Genomic DNA, 22,778 nt, shown 5'->3' on the forward strand with positions numbered 1-22,778 from the left:
ACAGACAGAGACCTCACAGTGAGAACCCCTTGTGAGTTTATGAAATTAATCCCCTCAATCTCTCCAGCATTAATCCTCAGCAATCTCTAGGAAGAGGACCAGAAGGTTCTCTATAGCCTTCACCCTGGCTGCTGTTTGGGAACAGTCTTAAGAGAATTATAAGAAAACTCATCTCATGTTTATGCAACATCACCAAGTACCCTCTCAGCCCCTACAAGAACCTTGGAAGGACATGGGCATCCAAAAAAATGGGCTCACAAGAGCATGACAGGAGAGGAAATAATTACACCCCACCATCAATGGGCTCTCATCAGGTCAAACCTAAGCTTGATATCAGCTCTCTGTAGCTTTGAAGAATCCATTTATGCTCTAGTTTTTTGCCTCCTGTGATGCATCTGTTATCTCAAGGCTTCAAGCTGGGCACTGAGTAATACAGAAACTGGTCAAGAAACTTGAATCTTGATCAAGAAATTCCACTTCCTCGTTAAAACAGGTGAAATTAGTAACTACTTGCCTATATGACAGAATGACTCTGAAAGACTACTACCACCATTTTGACACACTTTGGCAGCTAAACCATGTTCAAATCAATTATAACGGAAAAGAAAAAAAATTAAAAATAGTTCACAGCAAAAACATCACAAACCCAAGCCTTTTTACAAACCACACATGCACAGGTGATGCTTTGAGTATTCCAAAGAGAAGAGAGGGGAAGCAACAACTTACGAGCTGTGGAGTGAGCCGACGTCGCTCTGGGAAGATTCCTGTTTGACTGTTGGTGTGACTATGGCCGGATGAGGAATTCCAGTTGTGTGTAAACTATGGTGTGGCGGGACCATGTGTGGAGGAAACCTAGAGGAGAGAAAGCTGTGTAAATCGTCAGAATAAAAATGAATGAATGGGGAGGGATGTGTACACACATTAAAAAAAAAAAAAAACTGGCATATAACAAGCACATGACAGCTAGACAAAGCATATGAAAGCTGGCAGCATTAATTAGCAATAAATTAAACATAATGACTCTTCTAATGTCATTAAAGCCAATCTTCCCCTTCATTATCATTACTGACATGAGACATCATGATTTTTAACATCTTTAACAAAAGGCGAATTCAACTGGATGAACTTGTAGGAAGGTGGAATTTCAGCTACCTGAAACAAAATCCACCACTCCATTTTTTTGCTAAGAAATTATGTGTGGCAACCAAGGAATCAATTTTTATAGTTTTGAATCATGTTGTGAATTTAAGATGACATCTTTTATTCTATATTGACAGCAAAATAAAATATTAATGCCAACACATTCAAGATGCATTTTTGATAATACTTATAGACACCTCATTAGCTACATTTTGTTGATGGAGCAGAAGAAAATATTTATTTGCGTCTAATAAATCTCTAAGTCACATTGCTTTAACAGGAGGTGGAAGACTGTGGAATTTCTGATCCATTAAAGTAACCTAGAAAGGCTTAAATTCATGCAAAATAACAGTCTAGCCTTTCTAAAGAGAAAAAAATGTTGCCAGCTTTATGGTTTATGGTCAAATACATGGACAGATCCCGATCCTGCAAGTGGATTCAGAGGGATGTGCAATCCTTCTGTATGAATCTAATTGCTTGGTCAGGATCACAGCACAAACATGGCACAATCATTCAGACTTCTTTACATTTTAACAGAAATGAACAAACTTCTCAAAAAAGCAGGATTGACTTATATCATCATTTCCCAACAGTCTCAGAAAGGTTTTGCAGTCAGTAACGAAAGCACAGTATGACTGACTGCCTTTCCCTTAAAAAACTCCCCCTGAAGTCAACAGGTTCCCAGGGAATGGGTTCTAGCCTAAAATTATGTTTAAGAAGTAACTTTCCTCAAAATGCCAAAACTAAAGAGATCTGGCAAATGACAAGGGTTTTTCTCACTGCAAATCCCTACTATTCTCACCCCAGATTTTGAACCATCCGGTCCATGTAAAATAACTCAAGATTGTGGAACACTCAGTGGGACAAACAATTATTTCTTCTATCAACAATAGGCAATGATTTTTTTTCTATCCAACAGGATTTAAAATGGGGTGATATACCATGGATTTCAATCACTGTGTATAAGCATCATAGTGGGGTTATCTTTTTTCTCCCCTCTTATAAATCCCAATACTGAGCTTAACAACCCCACCCCCTGTGACTGCCTAGACATTCCCTACATTCATAAGGTGACACAGAAGCACTTTCATGAACAAGAGCACTGTCCACTACAAGCTCTGAGGATCTTTGTCTATCAGCTGGTAGTACTCAGGGTGATTAGACAGAAGTATTTTGTCTTTGAAGGCAGTGGTGGGAAGAGCAAGGACTGACAGGGAGAATGTGAACTTGTTCAAGTTGTAGAGAATTGCAGTTCTTCACGAACAAAGGCATGGAGAGGAAGGAGGCAGGAAGGTGAGATGGCAAGGGAAGAGAAGAATGGGCAGCAAAATGGTCATTCCTACTTCTGCTAAAGACTCACGGACACAAATCTCCAAGTGGGTTGTCCAAATGCCTTCCCACTCTCTGACAAAAGTAGCTGGGAGAGAAGCACACATTTGAGGATATACTTTGGTTCATGGTAGGTCAGAACAGAAGACAATGTCGAGGCTGCAAAGGAGACTGACATCCTTGTCCCAGTTCTGCCACAGAACTGCTCAACATCAGCAAGACACAAACTGGACCTTTGTATTATTTTTTTCTGTTCTCTCTTTATTTCCATGTTTATGTATTTGGATTGGACACATCTAAAATTTGCTCACACAGTGCCTGGGAACTTCAGACACAGTACAACACAAATAAAAACTGACAGTATGAGTTGTTTTATTTTTAAAATAACTTACAAGCTTGGGCAAAAATAAAACCAATGGCAAAAACCTGACCTCACTGAAAGCAGTCTTCCAGGAGGAAGTGGTGTGTCCATAACCAGTGACCATTCATTTTTTCATACTGAATCTCTCCAATTCACAAGGCTGCCTATAGGACTTACACACCCCTTCCTATATTTAGGGCTATAAAAACATGCTCCAGAACCCAGAGTTGCTCTCACAATTCCGTAGACTTCTGTGGGCTGGGTGAAGTTTTATCCCAAAGTCTGAGTGCCTGCTCATTTCCATGTAGACAGCCACTCACATGGCAATATGAGCAGGGGAAGAGTGTTAATTTTTAACTTCCTGGCTACACTCCAACTTCAGTAATTACATTCAGCAAAAGTGAATTTCCCCTGAAATTTCAATTACAGAAGGTATTTTCCACTGCCACCACTTAACTGCTGTGCAGTGTTTGTCTGGTGTAATTCTGCTAAATTATTTCCTGATTTCCTCTCACAGCAGTTGTTTTTTCATAGTGGGTCCACTGTTTGCCCATCAGTCAGTTAGCCCTGTCTCATTTTACCTTAAAGGCATATTACAGAGGGGTAATGAAGGATCAAGAGATGTTACAGGCATGCTGCAAGCATACAACGAGAGTGTGGCGGTGCTACAAGCAACAACAAACAGTTGAAAATGAAGACACTGCCTTAATAGTCTAAACCATTTATGAAAAATCACCATTAGTCACCCATTAACCTTTTATAAACTATTCATAAGCACACTCTAACTAATGAACGGTAATTACTAAGCTTAGGGAACTCAGGGTTGGGAAGCACTATAGGCTCCAAAGATCTATACCATAAGTCAGGCAAAGATGGGAACTACTTTTAAAGGAAGGCTCTGGAAAACAGTGGATGGAGGGGTGAGGTTTGGTGTCTGCTCTGGCTGGGGCAGAGCCAGCACAGCAAAGGCAAGGTTTGGGCTGTTGCCCAGGGCCAGCCATGAGCTGAATGTCTGGAGGTCAGCGTGGGCACTGCCAGGCACCTCCAGACCACACTGGACACTTGGACAGGGCTGTCCCACAGCTGAGCCCAGGCTGACACGGGAAAACATCCATTAAACCATGTGTGAGAGCACGGCTAGCCCAGAGGGTGTTCCCATCTACAGGAAACCAGGGGAGAAGTTTCTGGGCTGAAACAAAGGGTAAACATCTTAAATCTATTCCTGCCCTGCACGTGTGCCCGAGCATGTGCGCGCGCACGGGCTTCTGTCAGAGACAAAAAGAAAGGCTCCCTGTGTATATGCACACCCCTCACCTTCGCCTAAGACATCCACCAGATTTTTTTTCTCTAGACAAGTATTCCATGAATTGCAATAAACACCCTAAAAATTCTAAGCAGCTCATTATACACCACTGTCTCCTTTTATGGCTCCAAGCCAGAATATAATGATGAGTCTTAACTTGTTAAGGACAACTAATTTTTTGTTCCTGGCTGTCTCAGGGGCTTCTCTCTTACTCACTCTCACTTTACTTCACTGTTGACATGTTTCTGTTAACTGGATGTCATCTGCCTGCCTTGATTTTATGCACAAGCAGTGGGATGCATTTTTCTGTGCAACAATTCTGCTTTGAGTTGCATTAGATTTGTCATTATTCTCTCATTTTCCCCTTGCACTCGTAACATTTCATCTATTCCTGCCTTATTTTTTGAGCCACGGTGCACCCACATTATGGTTTATACATGATCTTGCTCCCTTTGAAGCCGGCAGATTTCAGAGCCAGCCCTCGTCAGGAGAAGTGCCTGCTACCAATTTAGCAGGCTGAGGGCCCCGAGCTCCAACAACTCAATCTAAAGGGGGTCACAGGGTGGCACAAGCGAGTGTCAGCAAGTGCTGTTTAATTGCCAATCTAGGCTTCTCCATGGTGTTTAAAGTATAATGACCCATCACTTAATTCTGAGAAGTCCTGGCCCTGCTGCTGAATGGAATGAATATCAAAGGATGTGCTAGAACAGGGCAAGGAGCCTACATTTCCTATAACTGCCATAAGTATAATAGACCTCTACTTCTGTCGTCCCATTACCACAATAATGTATTTAATTTGCTGTGTACTCTTTTTAACTAGATACCTTTCATAAAGTCTATCTTGGGAATATAGCCCCCCCTTCCACATCTCCCCCCTCCCTCAAATGACTAGCCTCTCTAATAATAATTAAACTAAATCAAGCTCTACTTTGCCTCACACCATGCCTGCAAGTCTTTTATAGATATTAAAAAAGATTAAATGGGGGGAGGGAACCATTGTTTAAATTTGCAGCTCTCTCCCCAGCCCAGTATTTTTTCTCCCCTGTGCTGGGACTACGTTTTTTTTTAAGTCACTTTTACAGCTTTCTTTCTATTTGCTGGACCAGCATGGGCAAAATTGTAATTTTTAGCTTTTTGTTTACTTATCTAAAGCACACATCACACTATTTCCCCACCCATTCATTCATGAGCCCTAGGTACAGGTTTCCATTGCTCAGTGAGGTGTGCTTCCCCCCAGCCCTCACCAGTCTTTTCCTCCTTAGATCATCTGTACACCAACATTCACATATTAAACTGCAGAGATGGAGAGGAAGGGACAGAGCAGGGAAGAGACGTGGAACCTTGCTATGTAATGCATGCTAATTTAATTATGTGCCATCATCAAAATGGATTAGCTGTTTCAGCCCATCAGGAAAGTCTAAACTTCCACCGATTTAATTAACCAGGCTGAAAATCAGATGAACAGAAAATAAAACTATCATTAGGAGCAATTAGTGATTACTTAAACATAGTGCTGCCAACCAGTTTGTAAATAAAACTAGCAGCCCCTGGAAAATTAGATGGAATTAATTGGAGGCAGGGAGGGGGAGAAATGTATACTTCTAAAGCTTTTGAGGGTCATGCAGGTCCTTTTATGTTGACTATCAGTGTTTGGAGCTTTGGGAGGGGAAAACATAGCACAATAACCTTCCTCCCAACTCTGCTGAAGAGCAGTCCTCCTCCCTCCTGAGACTTCCCTCCCGCGCACGCAGCTCTGCTCTGCCTGATGGCCACCGAGAAAGCAAAGGGTATCACCACTTCTCCTCCTTGGTTTTTTAACCATTACATTCTCCCAGCTCTTTCATTTAGTTTGGCTTTTAAAGGTGGCTTCTCAATCCTCCACCTCTCCCTCTAAAACAAATTCTTGAGGCCCAGTGACAGCATTAGGACAACACCTTCTCCAACATGGGAAGGTAGCCCTAGCCTTCTCCCCCACCCCGCCAAAAAGCTAAGGATGATTGCTTAACTGAGGTGCTTTCAGAAATCTGCTGCCTAGGTGAAATGCTCTCCTCCAGAGAGTGGGAGGAGAAGTTACATTTGCTCTTGATTTAGGACTTCAGTATTTGAACTCACCTTGACATGGAAGCATTGACGGTCAGAGCTGTTGGGTAAGGGTGACGGAAACCCCCTGTCGTGATTGGGTACACTGGCTGACCTTGCCTGGCAAAAAAGAAGGGAAAGAGAGAATGAGAGAAAGGAAAAAAGGGTTTAAAAAAAAAAAGAACAACAAAAAACTTCTCTCTGCACAGTAAGCTTTATTCTCATTTGATCAGAACAAAAATCTTGGGGATTGTACAGCAAGGATCAAAGGAAAGAAACACAGAACAATTTGAATGCCATAAATCTGATAGGAATGGCTAATTAAATTTTATAACCTCTGCTTATGTCAATAGAGACCCTCTCCCCAAGCTGAAACTAGGTGTTTTGTTGTAATAATTAAAGGCGAAGTCTCGCTTGCTTTAATGGAGCCATCACACTAATTGAGGGCTACACATCCAAAGGAAAACAATAATGAATGTAAATTTATACCAAAATAAAGTACAGTGAATCAAAGGACTTCAGTTGCGCTTTGGGCCTCTTTCGGTATTTAGATCTCGGTGAGAAAACATTAAATTAACAGAGCTTAATTTGTAGCCTTTTGTCAGATTAACAAGTGTTGACAAGAGTTACCGGGGGAGAGTCCCCAAGAAGTATTGTGGGTAACCAATAGACAATCACACCTCATTACAATAATTAAAAAATACAGCAACATGCAAAACAGCATCCTCATGAAAGACACACAACTTTTTCTGATGGAGGTTTGTCTGCGCTGGCTAGCTCGTTTCATCTGTCCTTCAAATACATCATCTGAGTGGGCAGGATGCTTTTGGGGTGGGTACTATGCCAGAAACACACAGGCCAGTGGAGGATAGATGGGTTGGGAAGTTGATGGTGAAGCACAAGTGGCAAGGAGAGGGGGAATGAAAACCTTGGGTTACTTCTGTCAAGTTGGCCATGTTACTCTGCTAGAGCAAAAGCCAACGTGGTGGTGTCACCCCTCAACAAAAACCAGTTGGGAGAAGCTGTAAGAGCTGTGGGGTGCCAAGCATGCCATGGTGTTGGCTTTTTCTAGAGCAGCAGTGATGACAGAGTCTTCCAGAGACACAGGTGGCCATTAGCACCTGTGGGGTGAAACTGGACATGTGTGGCATCATCCATGTGCTTTGGCAGCCAGGGCATGAGATCCAAGGAGGACAAACCTGTGTCTGCACAACACAGACACACAGACGAGCAATGGGACAGGGACAGAGAGCAATTTCTTCCCTGTGCCCTCACATCTTTCATGCCACTGACATTAGGAACTAGCTGAGTGCATTTGTTTCGAAAGTTGAGGTTGCTGCTGTGCAAACTTGAGCTAAGGAGCTGACATTCATTCTACCACTGTTCAGGGTGTCCTTTGGAAAAGGTAAATCACCACAAAAGAGGAGGAATTTCAGATTTCAGGGAGCAATGCTTTGGGTTTTTCTTCTGCTTGTGATGTACTTTTGTGGAGAAGCAACCTTCAGCAGAGAGCTGATGGCCATGCTTCACCCTCAGGGTGGGAAAACCTCTACCCAAACGAGCTGCAAGACCACCAGTGAGGAAGGGCAGCCTGCAAAATGGCCAGAAGCTCCACCTCTCCTGCATCAACACTTTTGTGCTTCAGAATGCCTCCAAAGCCTCTGATGCCACCACCTCTCCTCGCCTGAGACCTGGGAGTATGGGGGGAACCCCTACTCTCCTACAGGGTGTCAACTCCAGTTCCCCATGGAGGGCAAGCTTGTGGAGAGGTATTTTAGCACAGCTGACCAAACAACCTCAAGGAGCAGCAAACTATTTTCAGCTTTGAAAAATTCATTTGTGTAGGAAATATGATCACCCCAAAATTGAGGAGGCCTGTTACGTGAGAAAAACAGGATAACAGTCTTGATTTATAATGCAGAGAACTGTTGTATCCAGCAATGCAAATGGGTTTTATAAGCATTTAAATCAAATATACTACACAAAGGGCTTAGGCAGTGCTTAAGTGTCTTTTAAACCTATTGAGAGATGGCAACATAAGAAAAAAAAGAAAATAAGTTCTCAATTACTGCAGGGAGGCTCATACCCAGCAAGGCTCTGCAAGTGGGATCTGAGGAGTTGAAAAGAAAACAAAACCCCAAACTAACTTTCCATTGCTTTTTTTCTTAGCCAGTTTTAAAGTAAACTAATTCCTCTTTCTTGTTTAAAATTCCATTCCTCAGATGCCAATTGCCAACTGCCCAGCCACATCTCAACCAGGAATGCTGCTCACTGGCCGATGTAAAGCTCTACTGTTTCACAAGAAAAACAAAAGGGTTTTCAACAGAGAAGGCAAATGAAATTTAAAATTGAAAATTTGTAGTGAGGATGGCCCTAGTAAAAATAAAAAGGGTCTGTGAGAACCACCCTGAGCCCCCAGAAAACCAAATCTGCAAAAAACCCATGTGGTGCAGCATAAGGGCAATAACAAGAAAAGGACATTTCTGCAGAAGGGTTTAAAAATTCATGCTTCACGAGCTGTCAGCTGGTTGGGATGACATGCAAAGCTGCGTCCAACTGCTCATGTTTGTTTAAGACCACATGACCTGGCATAAGTTTTAATTAGCCTTCATGAGGTGGGTAAATTCATAACACTCAGGGAAGTGGCAGTTGGCAAACAAATTCATCCCAATGCAAATACACACACACACACACACACACACACACACACACACACACACATTTTTACATAAATTTTACACATCAGAAAAAGGAAAAAAATAAATTAAAAAAATGGAACTCCTTACTGTGGTACTAACCATCCTAGCGGATGGGGGATTTGTCCTACAGTGCCTGGTGATAATGGATAATAAGGAGATATATCTGGAGGATGTGGAGGCCTTGGAATTCCTATAGAAGAGGAAAATAAAGCATCATCAGTATTGAGATGTGGAAATAAATAAAATATAAAGAAAAACCACATATTTCTAAATTTCTGTCAATTTACTTTTATTACAGTATCTGTGCCTTCACTTAGGGTTTTCAAAGGCTTTTTCACATTCTTATTTTTTAAATAAGAAAAAATGATGTTATTCAGTCCCTCAGTCACTTCTCCAGTCAGAGACAATTATTTTTGTAATTTAGAATTTAGCAGTCTCAGATACAATTTTGGTGTGAAGCTGTACTAGATACTCTCTTAAATGCTCAACAGAAAGATGAACCCTGTATCATCTTTATAGTTATTTTAGTCTCCAAATCAGCCAAAAGACCACAGACCCTATCTATGAGTTGACAGGGTACTCAGTAACATGGCCTTATTCTAAAATAATCTCCTGAACAAGTTTAAAAGTCATTAAAATTGCAAATGATATTTGCTTTTGAGCAAACCTGGGAAACTTTTCCTGAAACCAGGAGTGGAGGTGAGAACTCCTGGAAATGCTTGGTAAAACCAGGGGCAGATGTTGAAGGTGTGCAGGGAGAACAGCGAGCCCACCCATCCTCTCTGGATCTGGTGCAGTTCCTACTCAGAAAGCAGAAACCACCTCCAGACACAAGCCTTAAATATTAACGCTCCTTACCTTGAGAGCAAACAGGAATTACTCAGAGGAGTAAGGGTTACAAGGCTGGGTCTTTCAATTAACAAGCCAGAGCACAATTACACAGCAGAAGCAAAATTAAAACAGAGAGCATTAAAAAGAAGGGGTACTGTATTCAGGGCTAAAAACTATTTTTTTAAGTCACTTGGGAAGCTTTTAATCTCTAAATTAAATCTCCTTGTGTGACATTTTCATGCAGACATTGCTTTTTCTCCATTACAAAACCTGGACAGATTAACTGGGCTTTAACCATCCAGTGAGCTATTTGCACACTTGAAAGAATGTTCACAGAAGAAAAGTAAACAGTCTACAGACGTTAATCATATGTTTTACGATAACCATTTAAAAGCTATTCCCTGTACTACCATTATTTAAATGAGAGGTTGACTATGCCATTCACTTGCAATACCCAGGGATGGCGAGATGGATTCCTTTCAAGCCACGTGAAGTCAGCATTAAGCACAATTAAAAGGGGGCCCCAGTTGAAGCATGGTGAGTGAAAACCAGCTAATGCACAGCCTCATTCAAAGGCTGGAGTTCAGATAAATTATCTGCATAAGTTAGGGCTGACACAGAGCGATTCCTTTGACGTGAATTCTGTTTCTGATGAACTTCCCAATTAACTAAATGGGGTTTGGATTAACAAAACCAAAACCACTGTCACTAGGAACTCAATGCAGCCTGGAGAAAGAAGATTGACACTGTTTGACTTCTTTGGGACCTCGGGTTAAAAAGGGACTCTTAAAAAGTTAGAATAACATGTAAATTCTACTCTGTAACACCAATAAATCTAGTCAGGGTTTTACGTGGTGCTCTATATTCAAGCAGACTGCCCTTCAGGCTGAACTTAGAGTTGGGTAGACTTACATTGGGGAAAAGAGTTGCAAGTGTAAAGCTGGAGCTAAGTAGTTACAATGGATGAAAATTCAACATTATAGAAGAAAAATGGCTGAACTCCTGACACAGAAACAATGGGATTTGGGGAATTAAAAGAGATTCATTTTGAAACCGGTCATGACCCGCCACCTTTAAAATTCCAGCTGCAATTTTGTAAGTGCAGATCACAGAATGTACATGTTTAATTCTCTGGGTCGTGCATGCAAAGCAAGCACTGGTAGATCGAACTACTAGGTGGGGTATCATGCTTGCGAAGAAACACACCTGCAAGAGACCTCACACATGCAACTCTGGTGTCACCTTGCAGGAGCTCTAAGAAAATTCCCCCAGTAGGTTTCCTTCTGAAGCCTAATTGGCTTAAAAAGAAACTATTTTCTCTGGGTTTGACATTTTACATGCCCCCTTTGGTGCTCCAGCATGGGAAATCCATTCTCCGGCACTCCTCTCCCCTAATGCGCGGAACGGAAAGATCCACCCACTCCCTCTCGAAAGAAACCCCAAAATATCTCCCACCTACCTGTTTTGGGATCTACGTCAGCTGGTAAGTGTGGAGGAGGGTTTCCTGGTGTGAAGTGCTCATTGCTGTATGTGATAAGCGGCGTAAGAGGGTGTACATGGTGTGGGTGCTGCACAACTGGCACTTTGTTAGACTGTCAAAGAGAAAAAGGTTGATGGTGTTAGAGCAGTGCTGGGCATCCCTCCCACTGCAGCACAAGGTACAACATACAAAAATCTGAGTAGCCAGGATTTCAACTCAATCCTAAGACTTTTCCAGATCCCTTCTTGGCGTCACCCTCGCACTTTTCCCACCCTCTTGCTTTAAACCTCCTCACACACTCTCCCTGCTGTTGAGGTTCTTTAATCTTTTTGACCTGTCATGCTCCTGTATGGAGCAACAGCAATTCTTTAAAATTTTTCCTTTTTATTTTATAATCTTGTGCTTCACCTCCAAGATGCAGGCAGACTCCTCAGTGAGGGGCTGAGAGAGTCCCCCATTTAATTAGCAGGAGACCCAAATGCTCACTGACCTGTAGGTCTTTTCCTCTCCCCTTCCTGTCCTCACTCTCAGTTCTGCATTTTACTGCTCATTGCAAATACTCCAGATAAAAAGCCTTTGTAGTGCTGGAGTATTCCCTTCATCAGCAAGCATTAAGCTGACAAGCGATCACCTGCATATTTTATATATATATTTTAGAAGAGCTGATTAATTATCAATTCATCAGAGAGCGCTAATAAATGGAAACTGGATACTGATTAATTAGGCTACTAAAATATTCAGCTATATAAATAATGGCAAAACCCCCCAGATAAAGCCATTGAAATTAACACTCTTGTAGGGGGAATAATCACGCAGATATCATGAGGTTTTCCCCATCACATTCCTAGCTCTGGGGAAAAAAAAATCTTTTTCTTAACAACAATTTAAAAAAAAATTGAAAAAAAGGAGTGAATGAATGAAAGAAAAAGGCAGGCTGAACTGTAACTTACCCTTACAAGATCACAAAGAAAAAATTAAGCTGAAACAAGCGAACCGCTGGACCATTTACTGCGAGTAATCCAATTGCAAAAAACCCTATTCCCCATAGAGGATTTTCACTAAAATCCTACAACAGGGACATTTAACCAGATTAGGTACCAGCAAAGATAAAGAGGCTGGTATTAGATGATGAATGGATTAGAGTCAGGTTTCATTTTAGAATGTGTCTTCATTTCCTTTTATTACTTTAAGTAAGGAACAACTTGCATTAACATCAAGTAAAAGGAATCACATTAAAATAAAGTAGTGATACCACGGTGGCCGCGATAGCGCCGCTGCTGTTCAGGGTCTGCCAGCACTCTCCTGCTCACCCTCCTGTTCCAGGACAGCTCCAAGCCCACTGCTCACTCCTCAGCACCCCCAAACACACACACATACACCCTCACTATGCCACCTTAGACAAGCTATCGCTATTATCCGACCTTGTGTCCAATGCTCTGAGCTCTCCTTAAAAGCATTTAAAAAATAATTCAGTTTTTCTTTGGGAATGAGTTTCTAGACTGTGGGGAAGGAAGAGGGAAGACAAATTGGGAGCAAGGAGAAAAAGAAAGAACTGTCTTCCCTGAATAAACAAGAAGTCTCTCCATCATGCTTTGGCCAAGTAAAGCCCCTTTGGCTCCCCCAGCCTCAGCCTCTGCCATTTGTGGCTATTTGGGCTCACTGCTTTGATAACCTGCAGAAAAGAGTGTGCATCCAAAAGAAGCAAGCCAAGAACAGTGCTTGTGCTTCCCAAAATTCTCCTGCGCTGTTCACCGTGTCCATCTCTTTTTGCCACCCATGAATGGGAAGATTTCCCTCTACCACCAAGCACTTGGCAAAGGGGATTCCCACATCAAGTGGCCACCATGCAGGACAGAGCATGGTCACCACAGACAGTGCTGATTTACTGCACGTTCTGTTGGCTGGGTTGTGGGTCAGATCTTCTGCCAGCTCAACAGCCAAGGACAACTTCTGGCCACGCAGATCCATAATGGTTTCACATCAGAGAAGCTCTGAGGATTTAGCTCTCAAGTTCAAAAAGCCAAAGAAGATGCTCTAACCCAAAATCTGCTCCCTTTCAAGTGAACAAACCTAAGCAGTCAGAAAGTAACTGAAAGCTTTGGCAAGGACTTCACCCAACAAATCATATTTCCCACCATACAAAGTAGCAGGCGTCTACTCAACAACACATGACATTATAAGCCAAACGACCAGCTGATGAGGTTCACAAAAATGATCATTTGCAAAAAGAGCTATCTTTTCTGGCCAAGAATTGTGTGAACACATGCTGTTAGGTGACCCACAGTGTGGCCCCATTTCTTGAAGAAGTTAACACATGCTGTATCTTTGCATTCTCCCAACTCTATCTTCACACCATTGCAATCCTCACCCAGACCCTGACACACATTAAGGGACACCTTCCACATAGAGCTTATTTTCATAGAAACTGGACCTGGTTAGTTAAAAAAATAAGTAAGTGATAGAATAACAGTAGAGGGTCAGACTTAAACTGACAAACAAGAAACAACACATGAGAGGAAAGCTGGACTGACATGGCTCTATCACCAAAGCCAGATGTACCATAGGGGGTTACATGTAAACTGTGGGAAACCACCACTCTTTGCTTTGATACACCAAGACCGCCTGCAATATCTCCACAAAACAGAACAAATGCTAAATTATTATGTATTTTACTCAACATGTTTCAGAGACAAATAAAAATCAAAAGGAAAGATAAATAAAAATCAACAACTAAGAGTCTGAACCTTAAGTGTGCAAATTTTTCCCCTGGTAAGTAATTTTTATTTGGGTGACTACCATGCACTCAAACAGGTAACTCATACAAAAGTGAAAGGGTAGGAAATTTTTTTGCCAGTCTGAGGATGCTGGAGGCAGAGACGGGAGGAGAATGTACCAGGGGAAAGGGAGAAACTGCCATATGCATGCTCAAAAATATGCTCTCTGGGACAGAGGAATGTGATCCACCTCTCTGCAAATCAGTCTGCATCTGTACCACTACCCAGGGACAGGTTTCCATTCTGTTGTGCACTGTTCAGCACACACTGGGAAAAGGGACCATTACTCCCCTCAGAACAGCACACACAATTCCCAAGCCAAGATAATCATGCATAATATGCTAAACAAGCTGTTCTTTAAAAGCACCATTTCTGAAGTTAAATAAGCTTCCTTGGAAAAGAGAAAAATAAAGCACTATCTGGGAAAGAGCAGGATTAATCCTGCAGATGCATCTGCCTTTGAAGGCAATGGGAGCTCTGCCTGAGTAACAAATATGGTCCTAACCCCATCCACTGGCAGTGAAAGGTAAACCACAGAAGCCACAGAAGCCAACAACAGGAGACACCTATTAGATGACTTTAGCCATCCCCCTGCAAAAGGCAATATTCTCCAATCTACATTTGTGAGTACTTTATCAAGGGCATTTCCAAGCTAAAAGCCATTGTGAGAATCAGGGATTTCTCTGGCAAGTTGAAGAGCTCCATTTATGGCTCTGTCAGGCATGGGAAGGGGAGCTGCACTGGTACACAGATTAGCATCAGGGCATGTGGGAACAGGACAGGAACAAGTGGAGATTTCTAAAGAGAAATCCCAGCATCTACAAAGTACCAAGTCATCTGCTGATAAATCACCCCTTCTCCACTGAAGGCTGAGGTCTCATATGCTGGGTTAGAGGGCACGGTAAAGAATTGCAAAAAAACAAGAGAAGTTTGCTTTTCTTGATAACTGCTGCCTGAAGCAAACCAGAGAAAATTGTCCCCATAGGGGCTCTACTACTAAATCTCTCTATATGAATTTGAAATGCTTCTGGGAGTGCTTAAACACAGATCAGTTTAAACAATAATGGAGCTCTAGAACAAAAAAAAATTCCCCCAGCAAAACCACAACAAATTTTGGACTGATAAATGTTTGAGAGGAATACTGAGATCCATTTAGACTAAGTTCTGATAGGTGCCTTTAGGGAACAAAAAAAAACCTATCTGAACTTCGGATTTAAACTGCAGGGGATTGTGTGTATAAATTGCTGTGTATTAGTCTTTGTTGCATGGTAAGGACATTTCATTAACAGGATGAAAGATGCTTCTATGTGTATACAGCCCAATTTAATACACCCCACTGATGAATACTCCCCATTTATTGAAGAAGTTAATACATGCTGTATAAATCAATAGTTCCTAAGTCTCTGAAAGCAACATAAGACTTGCACAAGATGAAACATGGTATTGTTGAGCACACAAAGAGAAACCAACCTCTAAAACAGGAAGAATTTGCGACTGCAATTTCTGTTTGCAAATTCATAGCTTGTTTGGCTTTGGTAATAAAAACACAGTATCATCTCCAAGTCAGAGAAAAACACACCAGAGACACCAGAGGATTTGTCCTCACCAGGACAACATGGGGTTAGTAAAGGCAGGTCTGTACAAAAAGCCAGGGGAGGGACTGAGCAGGTACTTGCACCCCGACCCCCAGAGCCCTCTCCCCTTCCTCTATTACCAGAGGAATGAGAGCTTGCCATCCTCCTTAAAACCTGTTAATCAAGAGACACTGAAAACAAATGGAGTTAGAGCTCCGCCTGTCTTTTTGCCATGTCCTCCTCTTCCCCACTGCTCTCCCTTTCTGCTGAAGAAAGATGGGCCCTGAAAGTGCTTTTATGAGCCTAATACAATAAAACAAAAGCAGCACAGAAGAGGGTTTGTCAGCCTTTTCCCCTCCTCCAGGGTGGATGCAGGTCGACAGTGGTCTTGAATTAGCAGGCCCTCCTGGAGCTGCTCCCTGGGCTTAGCAAGGAGTACCATTCAATCCCTGTTCACATTAAAAGGCAGGTTTATAAATTGTTTCTCTGTATTTTCCAGATGATGCCACTGCAGTTATGCTGACTGTGGCCAGTGAAATGCTAACAGATTCTCCTGAACTGCTCTGCAGCTCCGAAGATGCTCAGAAAAGGAGGTTTTGTTTTTTTCCTAGAGGTTGATCCCTCCCTGATTCTGTCTAGGAATGACACCCTCGCATCACACTCACCCCCTCACCACCCTGACACCCCCTACAAATCAGGAAAGCTGCAAGTAAAGGCAAACCCCAAAATATTGCTACAAATATTGGAATATTCTTCCACTTCCAGTGGAGTCACCATCACCCAATGCAGAGCATCAATAAGCAGAGCATCAGTAAGCACCACTCCAGACCTGGGGATCACCCACATCAGCAGCTGCTCTGGGTGGCACTCAAACTGCAACAAGGAAACTGCACACTTAGGTCACCTGGGAAGCTAAAGCCAACCAACCCACCAGCTGTATGTAACTTGGTACTCATCCCCTTCCCAAGCTTAAAAATCCAACGCCAGTGATGAAGCATTTCCTGAAAAAAATTGAAGATTTAATTTTACCCAGCCCTGTTTAGCTAGTGGAGTCACAGTTTATTTTTTCAAGGATGCTTTCACACCTGACTAAGCATTCCTGAAAACTACTTCCCCTTGCTCCTTTCTGGCTGATACAGTGGCCTGAGCCCTTTCTCAGTTTAATGTAGCTGATTCCTGCCTAAGGTCCTGCCCTAAGCTAACTGCCCATTGTAGCAGGAGACAAGGCCTCCATTGATAATCACAACTCGCCCTGCTAAAAAAAGGCTCATTTTCTTCTTTCACACAAATGATGACAGGAGCACTGACAACCGTGTGCTGGGACAATATCCTCCCCAGACAGAGCTTAAAAAAAAACCCAAAAAAAAAAACCAAAAAACCCTGCAACAACCCCCACTACCCCACTATCCTTAATAAATAAATTTAAAAGAATTAAAATGGGGACACACACACACACACAGATTTTGCAACCTTCTGTTTCTTCCCCTTCCCTCCTTGACCAATTCCCAGACCAGCGAGTGCCTACCTGCTCCTGCAAGAACTGTTGGTTTCCCAATAAAACCCTGTGGTCTATTAGCAGTCTCCCACACAAAACAACAAAATCAGCTTCCTGGCTTTAAGTGTCCAGCAATTCATTCATGAAAAGAATCGGTTTTGTTTTTTTTCCCCCCTTTAACTCTGATGAAGTGTCCCCTCAACATTGGAGAGCTAAACCACCGTGCTTGACATTTTTCCACATCCTTCCTGTTAGGGAGCGAAGGTACAGAGGGGAGGGGGTGGGGAAATGAGGATTTAAGATGTTCAGGAAATTTCCACTTAATTTCGCCAAAAGGCAATTATGTGAAATGATCTGGTGACAATTAGCATACGCCAAATCCTCTAGTGTACAAGGGGAAGGACTGGGGTTTAGCTATCTAATTACTGCCTGTTAGTTCCGATGCGGGAGGATAAAACACACCACTAGTAAAACATTATTAAGTGTGCTCACACTCTGCTTTCAATGCTGTTGTGCGCTGTAAGTTTATTGCTATGGTATCTGGAGTGGGGTTTTTTTGTTTATTTTTTTTTCTTTTTAAGTAAAAGAAAGAAACTTGGGGTTTAAATACAAGTAGGTTAAATGCTGCAGTCTTGGACAATGTGGTGTTCCTGTAATGTCAGGTCAGACCCAAACAAGCACCTGCTACACAACTGTGTATTTTGAGATCCTTCAGCAACACCTGGAATTACATTTATGGCACTTAGATTTTACCTCACTTATTCTCTTAAGGCTTTACTGATAAAGAGAAAGCACTCTGCTCACCTGCTCTGCCTGACCTTGGCATATGAATTCAGACATCAGTTACATCATCTATAGCCCAGAACTGTGGCCTGCATGTATCCAGCCAAGCCTTACACAGAGTATCCAAATTAGAGGTGATTTGATCAACAGGTGAATTTTCCCATACCAAGAGGACAGGGTAGTTCTCAATCCCTTCAAGTTTTTGGTAATAAAGTGCCCAGATTTGTTTCTTCCATTACAAAAGAAGAGGCAGTTTCTTCCCCAACATGACAAATACTGGGTGCTTTCTTTGCACACTTTAGTTAATTTTAATTACTAGACAGATAGTACCTCTGCAGAGCAGGCAAACCTTTATTCACGTCTAACAAAACAAAAAAGCAGAAACACTTGGCATACACTAGACTAAAACTGAAAAACGCCTTTTTGTTAAGCCATACCAGTACAAGTGTGCTGGATGCACAACCACTAAGCAAAGAGATGGGTGAAATCAAAGCAGATCTTTGGGAAATGGTCCTGAACAAAAAGAGGGTAGGAAGGGGTGAGGCACAGAGCAACAACACAAACACAAAAATTAAGAGAAGATGAGAAGCAGAGAGAAAAGCGAATATGAGCAAAATAGTGCTTAGAATTGCCCCGACAGACCTTGTTACATGGTTTTGTGTGAATACGTAATCATGCAATTTGACTTACTGCCCAACATTCTCTGAAATGCCACATTATAAACAGCTTTAATTCTGGCTTATAAACCACTTGTTTCAGCACTAGACAGACATATACTGCGAGAGAAATAGCTCCTGATTTTTATTAGGGTGTCTGTGATTTCTGTCTACAGCAAGAACTTGAATGTGAGGCTCTTAAAAAACTGCAAGAAATTAAAGAAAATTAGCATGTATGCCTATACCCTCCCGAATTTGGCAATTTCAGTAATAACAGCATTATTAAAAAACTATCAAGCACATGCATGCCTTAAGATATGATGGCAAGCTTTCAGTATAGCTTTTTAAAATGCAGCATTCACAAATTATAGCGGACTGTGCTCAACACCAATATGCAATATATGTAGCAAATGTATATTAAATCACTTAATAAATAACAAGGCTCTAAAAACTGTTTTCATTTTTTAATGTGCTAAAAACATTACACGCAGCACAAAAGAATTAAGCAACGAAATTATTAAATAAGCCCAGATCAATTATTTCTTGAATAAATTCAAAAACATTTCCCTAAAAATGTTATGTTAAATGCACATCAGAACTGAAACACCTTGCAGGTATTTCAGAAGAAAAGTAACAGGCACATTTATACAGTGTTGTCAGGCCTTTTGCCCCAAGTTTCAATAAAAAAAATTTCTCTAAAGGTAAAACATTTGTGAGATCTCACTACCAGCCTTGTAAAACCTGCATATGCAACAACATGCAGTGAAAGAAGAAACATCTAAATAGCTGTCCTTTTAGATTAATTAATTTTAGACAAATTCTACAGAATTTTATCCCTTGATTTACATTAAGAAAAGGCAAATAAATCAACTAAGCCACTCAGGCAAAGGTACCACAGAGTACTGAAGTGACAGAAATCCTCCTCCTGGATCGAGTGACTCTGCAAGCAAGTCTGGCAGAGTTAGAAAAGGAAAGAGCAGAAAACTCAAGACTTCCACAAAACCACCAGTGCAAATGTGATGCGCTGTAGAATTCTTCGGTAAGTTTCTATTTTCCATGTACAAGTATGAGTAATACACAAAACTGGCTGAGGGATAGCTTTACTTTCTGTAATATATAATAACAGGAGAAAGAGAGTCTCATGGACTTCTGACAGCAAACACAGAGCCACTGTATTAAAACATGTGTTATATTTATCAACACTCAGTCCTGTTTTTCGTATTCCTTTATCACTGGGTAAAACAATTCTTATGCAGTGTCCCTAAAATTTTCATCTTTAACATTACAGCTGAGCTTTCTGAAGAATTCAGAAAATTTAACCAAGTGTCAACCAAACACAGGATCAAAAAGCAACCAATAAATAGTACTACGTACTATTTTTAATAATTAAAACAAAAAATCTCGTTTTGTGTATGACAAGAGTTAAACCATTCCATCTCCAAACCCCCTTAACTGTAACATATGTGCCCTGCTACAAACCAACTTTTTCTTCCTTTAAGAAAAAAAAAAACCAAAATCCAAACATTTTTACCTTCATGGTTTCAGAGTTTAGGAAATATCGTACAGAACTGAAGAAAGCTTTGAAGTGGCCCCCTCCGCCCCAAAGGAAAAAAAGAGAAGAAAAGCTAGTGATGTCATGGTCACTGTGTGACTGCCTGAGTGCGGATGGAACACAGCTCTACACGCGCACACACTTCTCCCTCGCTGCTAACCATTGTTCAGCAGCCAGAAATCAAGAAATCAGCCCCCGAAACCTGCTGCACACCGGGCTCGGAAACACCGCCCCGCCAACACACCCCGATCCCACCCTGGATGCACGAGGAAGGAAAAAAAAAAATCCCTTTCCCCTCCCGCTCCCCCCAGCAAACCCCAAAGCCGGGCGGAGGGAGGGAAGGGCACGGAGGAGGAGTGCAACAAATGTCCCGCTGCCACCATTGTGTCGCGACAGAGCGGCTCTGCCGCCCGCGCCTCGCCACCGCTGCCAAATTAAGCGACATCGAAAAGTCGCGCTTCCCCCTGCTAAAAAAGACGATTACCATAAAATAAATAAATAAAAACAACGTCGCTAACAAAGGTCACAGCTGGAGATGCTTGCTTGATTTCTCACGCTCCCCCCCCTCCCCATTTTTTTTTTTTTATTCCACACAGGAAGAAAGGGAAGGAGAGGGAGAGAGGAGGAGAGGGAGAGAAGTCACATCAGAAGTTCAATGGTCAAGACGGAAAGCGCGCACGCAGAAAGTGCTACTCACCCAGCAATTCAAATTGAGATGCCAGCAGCCGAACTGCTGGAAGAGAGAGAACCCAGAGGCAAGCGCTCCTCCTTTACCACTCAAATCTTCCATTCCCACTAAAATTGCATCCCTCGGGTACATAACAGCTTTGTCTTTCCTTCTGTTAACCTCAAAAACTTTTTTTCTTTACTGTCTAGATGCCAATTGTGCTGGCTTTGTATTATTTTCCTCGCAGCTTTTCTCTCTCTTTTTCTTTCCCCGCTCCCCCCCTTCACTTAAAGTACTGGAAAAGCTGTCTTAAAAGATCAAGATGTCTCCAGTTTTTTGGCCTGGTGTTTTCTGAATGCTCAAAATCCACTGTCATGTTGGCTGTGAGAAGTGTCTTATTTCTAAATTGTCGGCTGCAGTTATCAAAATTTAGAGAAGCCTCCTGTCTTTTCCAATATAGCACTTTACCATCATCCTTCCAGGGAGTGGGGAAAAGACTTTCCTCCCCCCCATGCAGGTATGTCTGCTCACAAGAGCTAAAAAGCAGTTACTTTGGAAATCAATGACAATGCTACTCCAAGCCAGGTTGCGCAGGTATTACTAAGTGCAGCGAGGAAACGCCGGCCGGCCGTGAGGGAGCATGATCAGTTAAGTGTAGCAAGCAGTCACTTTATCTGCAAGATTGTCAAATCCCTCAAAACAAATTTCTTAGGGTGAGAGCTGTAAGGAAAGTGTATTTTCTTGTCATTGTAACACTGAGGTGACATTTGGCAGACCTTTACCATTAGATCTGTTCTCTTACCCTCCTCCCTTTCCCTTTAGTATTTAATATTTCTGTAAAACACTGACCTACTGCAACAGGGATGCGAGAGGAACTTTGAGATAGATAACGTTACAGTGCCCTGGCTACTGTGTTTTCCCAAGCTGCTCCTAAATGAGAATAAACAGGGGTACCTGAGAGCATTTCTGAACTGAGCAAGGGTAAAGCCTTCTGCCCTGCACCTTGCTCTTGCCTACAAGCATTGCAAGATGCCCGCTTCCTAAATCTGAGCCGGATATCGCGGCTCAAGCATCCGAGTTTGCCAAGAGTCAATAATCTCTCATCTCCTTTTTCATCCTTTTCCCCAAAGTTGTAAACTAGTTACTCTGCAGCAAGGGCAAAAGCTAAAAAGGGTCTTTTAACGGGAAACAATTAGGAAAAGGTGGCTGCGTTGTTCCCCTCCTCACTTTCTAAGCAAATTTGTTAACACTGAGGGATGCTGCACGCATGGGGAGCGATCGCCATGTGGGACGGACGCTGCTGCAGACGAGGCACTAGAGGAGACCAGTTGCAAACACTTGTCTTCCCCATGCACATCTGGGAGATCACGCCAACGAGTTCTCTCCCCCCTCGCCCCCAAAGAGTGGAACAACAGGACCAAATAAATATAGGGGTGAAAATAAAAGTTTTTCAGGGAGGGAGATCTTCAGTGCAACCAAGTTTGCCTTTTAAGAGGCAGTTTAATCTGCAGGGGCCACGGGCTAAACAAAATATAACAAACGACAACGAAACACAGACTGGTACTCAGGCCCCGGGGAAAAAAAAAAAAAGAAGAGCAGAAGAAGCAAACCGGGGGGAAATCTGTGCAGTCCCTGTCCGCTGGAGCCCTGTCCCTGGTCCTCTCCCTGCATTGCTCTGGCCTTCGCGTGCGCAGTGTCAGCCAGCAACCTCTAAGGCCCTTAATACCAAAACAAAACCCCACGATTTCCCTTTACACGGCAATAACAAAAGCAACGAGGCTCCAGTTTGACAAGTAAAAAGCCCCAACAACACGGCAGCTAATTGCCTTCCCTCCCTCTATTCACAGCAGCCACCACACTCCAGCGGCTGCCTTTGTCCCACGTGCGGTTCCCGGGGCTGCTGACGGACAGTTCCCCACCATTTACCAACAATAACTTGGAAAAGTGCAGCCAACGGGACGGGCAACTCGAAATTCGGGATTGCCGGCTCTTCCCGACAGATGCGCAGCACACGGGATGGAGGCTCCGGGAGCTCCCTGTTCGCATCCCCCTCCC

General features: G+C 42.5%; 1 protein-coding gene across 15 annotated transcripts in view; it reads right to left on the reverse strand.

The window, feature by feature from the left end:
* TCF7L2 (transcription factor 7 like 2) overlaps positions 1-22,778 on the reverse strand; it is a 171,266-nt gene that overhangs the window by 15,425 nt on the left and 133,063 nt on the right. For 4 of the 15 annotated variants that reach the window (XM_085064830.1, XM_085064840.1, XM_085064833.1 and 1 more), the window contains 5 exons: positions 11,202-11,334; positions 8,999-9,101; positions 6,246-6,332; positions 2,501-2,557; positions 727-852 (listed from right to left, as the gene is read on the reverse strand). In XM_085064830.1, the coding sequence (XP_084920956.1) occupies positions 727-852; positions 2,501-2,557; positions 6,246-6,332; positions 8,999-9,101; positions 11,202-11,334 (506 nt within the window). Of the gene's footprint in view, positions 1-726; positions 868-2,500; positions 2,558-6,245; positions 6,333-8,998; positions 9,102-11,201; positions 11,335-20,753; positions 21,267-22,778 lie in introns of those variants that run through there. The other 11 variants (XM_085064838.1, XM_085064837.1, XM_085064832.1 and 8 more) reach the window with 6 other exon arrangements.

This window comes from Lichenostomus cassidix, chromosome 6, assembly GCF_008360975.1.
Source record: "Lichenostomus cassidix isolate B80296 chromosome 6, HeHo_3.0, whole genome shotgun sequence".
NCBI lineage: Eukaryota > Metazoa > Chordata > Aves > Passeriformes > Meliphagidae > Lichenostomus > Lichenostomus cassidix.